The 6085-nt window shown below is 37.7% G+C and overlaps 1 protein-coding gene across 1 annotated transcript in view; it reads right to left on the bottom strand.

Moving 5' to 3' along the window:
• Positions 1 to 6085, bottom strand: part of ofcc1 (orofacial cleft 1 candidate 1) — a 101593-nt gene that overhangs the window by 33737 nt on the left and 61771 nt on the right. Inside the window, exons 18-19 of the mRNA XM_014008436.1 lie at positions 2546 to 2798; positions 1969 to 2132 (exon numbers count right to left, since the gene is read on the bottom strand). Of these exons, the coding sequence (XP_013863890.1) occupies positions 1969 to 2132; positions 2546 to 2798 (417 nt within the window). The remainder of the gene's footprint in view (positions 1 to 1968; positions 2133 to 2545; positions 2799 to 6085) is intronic.

Here is a 6085-nt window from a genome sequence, read left to right as displayed (position 1 = left end):
GTGTGTGTGTGTGTGTGTGTGTGTGTGTGTGTGTGTGTGTGTGTCTGTGTGTGTGTGTGTGTGCAGAGAAAGGAAGTGAAAGCTGAATGAGGTGGTTTAAATTTGGCGTGAGGCAAACTGACTGTTACTAAAGCAGCAGGCTGGCAGGGATCAGAGTGTTTTGAAAAGGGTCATCCTTTCATATTGCCTACAGCAACAGTTTGCATTACCTCAAATAAAGCTGAATGAAAACTCTCTGCTGTAACAGATTGAGCTGTGATGTGGTCTTCTGTAAGCCCACAAAAGGTGAGAAACAAAGCTGACAGCCAAGAGACAATGGGAGCCCGCGATGAATGCCACTTTAAAACCAGTTTCACTCCTAAATACTGGAACTGTTCAGGTGTGGATGCAGTTTAGAAATTTCCAGTTGTCGGTGTTCTTCACAAAGGGAGATTTTTCCACAGCAGATGCACTCATAAGGTGAAAAACTGAGAGTAAAACAGTGTGCGTCTATAGGGTAAAAGAGCAGGATGTGGTCCAAAAATAATGACGTGGAAAACTCTGTTCCTGTGACAGCATGTCCAGATTGGAGGATCAAAGTCCTGAAATGTTTTCTGTTGAATTTCCTATCGCCTGTGTTTGAAGGTGTCCATAAATCAACAGTTGAGTGGAAAACAGTGTCAGCAGAATAAAGTGTGAAGAACCACTGTTACAGTCAGCAGGTGAGGGGTAAAGGTGTCTGCAGAGGTCCAGAACAAATACTGTGGAACATTTTACACAAGCTGTTCCTCTAGGACACGTGTCCAACTCAAGGCCCGCGGGCCAAATATGGCCCTTGTTAACATTTCTCCCGGCTTCAAAGTCAAAATTTGAATGTAAAATAGTTTGATTGTTTCTCTTTTTTGTGACTATACATAGTGCAGTTATTTCACATTCATTGTGTATTATTATGAAATCAAATAATTGAATTTTTAGGCAAAGTTTTTTTCTTTTTTGAAACCAATTTGCCAGATTGTGACAAAATGCATCTCTCAGAAACTGTAAAAGAATTAATTATGAGTAGAGTGTCTAAGAAAAATATCTAATCTTTTTTATCATTTCTTAGGGTTTGTATGCCCGAACCGCTACATAAAACATAGTTTGGAAAAAGGAATTTGTATTTCTATGAGAATAACTTGTTTGATATCAGTTTTAAGCGTTACTTCTTTTCAATAAATATGGACAGGAATTGGCCCTTGGTTTTGACTAAGTTTTGAAATGTTGGCCCCCACATGTAACTGAGTTAGACGTCCCTGCTTTAGAACATTTTTGAAACATTTCAGGACTCTAGTGCCCATAAACTACTTTTAATATGTAAATTTGTGTGACTTTTACAATAAAGAACAGCAGGTAAGCATGCATGCAGAGACCAGTGGGATGATGGTGGTACTGGCTTTTATCTGAAACCATTTCTCATATTTTGAATCTTTCATTAGACTAATATGCTTTGACTTTCAAAAACTAAATTATTTACCGTATTTATTCATGTATAAAATGATCTTATGTATGATACTTTAATATTCTAGTTTGAATTAGAATCTAACCATTTTTTTAACCTGAAAGGGTTGACCTGTTACTGTGTGATGGAGCAGAGGAAACAATGGTCCTGGCAAACAGGCACTGCTGTCTGTCCATGACTGAGCCATGATGAGATAAAAACGATGCATTCTTGTTTCTGTGATGTTTTATGATAGTGTTCTCAGATTTAAAAATCATCATGGATCACAGGGTTTTGAGTTGGGCTGGTTGTATGGGTTTGTTTTTTCTCAGCTTTACTTCCTGCTTTATTTTGGTAGATCCTGTTCTGTTCGCTTTCGTTCCAACACAACTATCTCTGCAGCCGTTCAATGTTAGTGTCACTGGTAAAAATTCTACCTGGTTAGCGTTAGACCCATGTTTACTCAGTCTGGGAACAAAACTCAAGGACTTTGGTTTGACTTTGCGCCTCACCTGAGCAGGTACACTGCGAGTATAGTGATGGAAAGCAGGAGGTGGACTGAGTATAGGAACAGTGTGATGATGATGCCTGCTGCACCTGATTGGTCGACTCGGTAGAAGTGCCAGTAAAGCTTGGCTGCATCACCCACTGGCGCATCGGGGGAGTAGGCGAGACGCTGAGGAGACAGTTTGAAAGATAACACCAAACGGACACATCTGTACCCTAAAGCAGCGTTAGATTCAGAGTTAGACTGGACATGGTCAGTATGGAAATGTTTGGTTTAGAAATAAATCCCAAACGTTTTTTAGAACTTAAATGGCAGAATAGCTGTAGAAGTTCAGACTTTTTCTTTATGATAAATGACAATTATAAGGAGTTGTTTGGTCATGAATGGTTTTGTTTTAAATAGTCTTAAAAAACACTAAGTGGGAAAATTAAGCCCTCTGCCAAAAACAGACACCCCGCTAACATAGCATAATCCCTGTCCACCCCCACCCTTCTTTTTTGTAATTTAAAGTCACTTTGCCAAGATAAAGTGAACTCCTATTTAAAGTGCACAAGTGTCCAAGTTATTTTTAAGTGACTTACCCCGAGGACGGCATCCACAGCAAAGACTGCCAGGGGGTCGAGGACTGTCCACACTCCCTGAGCCGTGATAAAATTTGACATGAAGGAAGGGAGTGAGCCAAATATCAGTTGACAGCCCCATCTGATCAGAACCAGCAGGAACGTTACTGCGTTCAAGGTCAGGGGACCCACCATCACCATCGCCAGCTCCTCTTGGGTGTGGAGCAAAGAGCTCTGGTAGACGAGGTCCACAGTGTGCACGTGGAAGTGGAACCTAGAGACACAATAGTGTTAATAAATATGTGGATCAGGACTGCATTTGTGTTTTTATTTTGGCAATTCACAAACTATAGTTTAACATTAGTGACCCATTATATCGAAATAAGGATTAAGTCAAATTTTGTCAAAATGACCTCATTACATTTTCAGATTCTTGGCTTTAAAAGCTACATTTTGATACTTGGATCATCCTGATATCATAAGCAAATCCATATATATGACTTAATTTGTCTTGTTGGTTACAATAATATATAAATATTTGGACTGAATCCTAATTTTATGTCATTTTAATGAGAATTTTTTGATGTATTATAAAGAGGAAACCTCAAATTTCATTTGAATATTGAGATTTTCCAGCTGGAAAGAAACAAAACTTTGCTAGCTCACTGGGAAAATCTCAAAATTTTAAGACGTTTCTCCTCAAAATCCGTTTTTTTTGTTGCTACTGCTCAAAAAAGTGCTTCAAATTTTTGTTTTATGATTAAATTTCAGACAATTCATTCAAATAATACACTGATAAAGCATTTATTCATTATATTTTTGACAAAATGCAATTTTTGTCAAAACACTATATTTGCCTATTTCTCCATATACCACTTTTGGACTTAATCCTCGTTTCGATGTGACGGGTCACAGTTGATTCGGTTATATTTTAATTATCCAACAACTGGAATCATAGTTAGTTGCTATATTTGCTATTCCTGGGATATTCTGTTAAAAAACAACTTTTACAAACACATTTGAGGTACAAAACACAGCTTTCCAAACTCCCCTGTTGTATGTCAGACTCCCCATTCACAGCAAGCCTCATGAGCTTCTTAATCTTCCCATCAGTCAGGTGGAGTCAGAGCGGCAGTGGCCGAGGACAGGTCCAGTTTTTCTCATTAATTTCCTTCTGATGTGCTCCGAGAAATGAGCATCTCTCAGATTCTGTTCATTAATCCGACTGCAAGGGTCCATTGGTGCTTTACTTGAAGCAAATCCTCGGATAGATTTAAATCTTAAAAAGTCATTTTAGACTTCAGAGAATACGCCACAGGATGACCAGGAAGACAAAGCATTTTGTTGTCCAGAAAAAAACTGAAGGACAAGGAAAACATCCAGTTTTGAAACAGTCGTTTTCATTCACAAGTTTTTAATCCCTGGATCTTTTCAGAAAAGAAGAGAGGAACTTTTGACTCTCTCATTCTCAAAACAAAATCTTGGGAAATATTAATGCCACTTAGGACAGAAACCCATTTAATCTTAATAAGCCCTAAAATGGCTGAATTTTAGCCTTTTAAAGTTAACTGTGGTGGTGTGAATTTTCAAATTCAGAGTGCTTTTGTTGATTTGTGGCCTCTAAAAATACCACCTTGGCCACCTCTGTGCTACCCTTTGCAAAAAAGCCCATGTCCGCCCCTGCACTAATGATGTATCACAATAAGAAATAAGGTTGTCAAACACAACTTTAAAGTGTGTGACTTTATTATATTGTTTTGGCTGACTTGGCAGAATATTTGGTATTCACTGTTATGAGTCATTTATCAGTGAAGCATATGATGTCATGAAAGAATACATAGAAATTAATTAGACTTAACAACCCAACAAGGAAATGTTGTAGACCAGGGCTATTCAGGGCTGAACATCCAGCAATTAAAGTCATAATGTAAATAAACCAAGTATTACAAAGATCTGTTACCTTTGAAATAGTTTATTTTGCTGCATTTAATCATGAATACAACATACAGAACCCTATAATTAAAGTAATGATAATAAAACAATAGAAAAAATAACCCATTATACATCCTATTTAACACAAATATTATTTTAACATCTCTGACTTGCCAAATTTTTAAACCAATTTTAATTTTATTTTCATAGTTTTATCTTCAACTGCTTGTAGTTTTTAACTATCCTAGATGTTCATAGAAATGGTTTTTACCAGCTTCTAGTTACGATCCTGAGGTTTCTGCAGATACCACACATCTATGTTTAACTAAAAGAACTTAAGAAAGGAATTAAAGTAGAAAACTAGGGGTTTGGGCTTAAGAGATGAATGAACCAATTAGCAGACCGAACTTTGGTCATTCGTGGGTTGGATGTGGCCCATGAGCCTCAACTTGGCTCATAAGGATTTTCTGTTTCAGTCTCAGTGAATATTTGCAACAACGTAACCAGTGAGAAATTCTTGATCCAACCGCAGGAAGTAGCATTGGAACATCTAATTTTTTAACAAGTTTTCATGTTAGCTTGTACTTTTTATTCAGTTCTAAACAATGGAAATGTTTCAGAAAGACTCTTTGCTGGTTGTTGGACAAAGCAATGCTAAAGACGGAGTTATGTGTAGAAAAATGAGTGTGAGTTAAAAAAGGGTGTAGGGATGGTGCCTGTCATCATGCTAACCATGCTGACTGTCACTTGGCCTCTCTCCCTCTACGAGCACCACCAGCTCTGGACAACGCATGGAGAGAAATGTGCTCGGAGGGAAAACGGCAGAGCCAGACATGTGGAAGTTGTCATCCAGTGTTGACCCCCTCTGTTTTCACTTTTTTCACCGCCTATCGTCCCCTTCAGTCTATTCTTCTCTCTCTCTCTCTCTCTCTCTCTCTCTCTCTCTCTCTCTCTCTCTCTCTCTCTCTCTCTCTCTCTCTCTCTCCGTCTGCTTCCACAGTCACTTTCCATGATTTAACACTTGATGTTTCCACTAACATGTTATTGTAATAAAAACCCTCTTGTAATCCTGTTTGCAGCCAGCCTCTTTTTTTTATTGTGATGAATTAAATCAGCACCATATGCTATTGCAATGTGATTTAACACTTTTGCGTTGTCTTATTGCTGTTTATTATCAATGCTGTGTACCAAATAATAACAATAAATTCCTTCTAAATAATGTCTTTTGGGACTTAAAGCTGAGTAGTGAGCAAACTCCCCCAGCAATGGTTTGTTAATATTGAGAGAGTCTTGTTAAAATGTTAATGGGGGGATTCCAAACAGATGATTTGGGTGTATTCAGCTGCATGTTTGCCAACACACACAAATACATTTTTATTTTCTGCACAGCTTGTTATCCTTTCCTCTTTTACCAATCGTGTTTTCCTTTTTTTATTTTATAAACTGTGTGTCTGTGGGCTAATTTGCCAACATGTTACAGTGATGGATTTATGTACTGTATATTACCTGCATTGTTTATTGTTTACAATGTGTGTTTGAATGATGTCACACTGCAAAAAAATGTCCATCTTACCAAGTTTTAAAATCTTATATCCAGCCAAAAAGTCTTTTTGATCTTGTTTTGAGACT

The sequence above is a fragment of the Austrofundulus limnaeus genome, unplaced genomic scaffold (assembly GCF_001266775.1).
Source record: "Austrofundulus limnaeus strain Quisiro unplaced genomic scaffold, Austrofundulus_limnaeus-1.0 Scaffold50, whole genome shotgun sequence".
NCBI lineage: Eukaryota > Metazoa > Chordata > Actinopteri > Cyprinodontiformes > Rivulidae > Austrofundulus > Austrofundulus limnaeus.
Note: the sequence above shows the minus strand (reverse complement) of the source record. Positions and strands in the feature narration are given on the sequence as shown.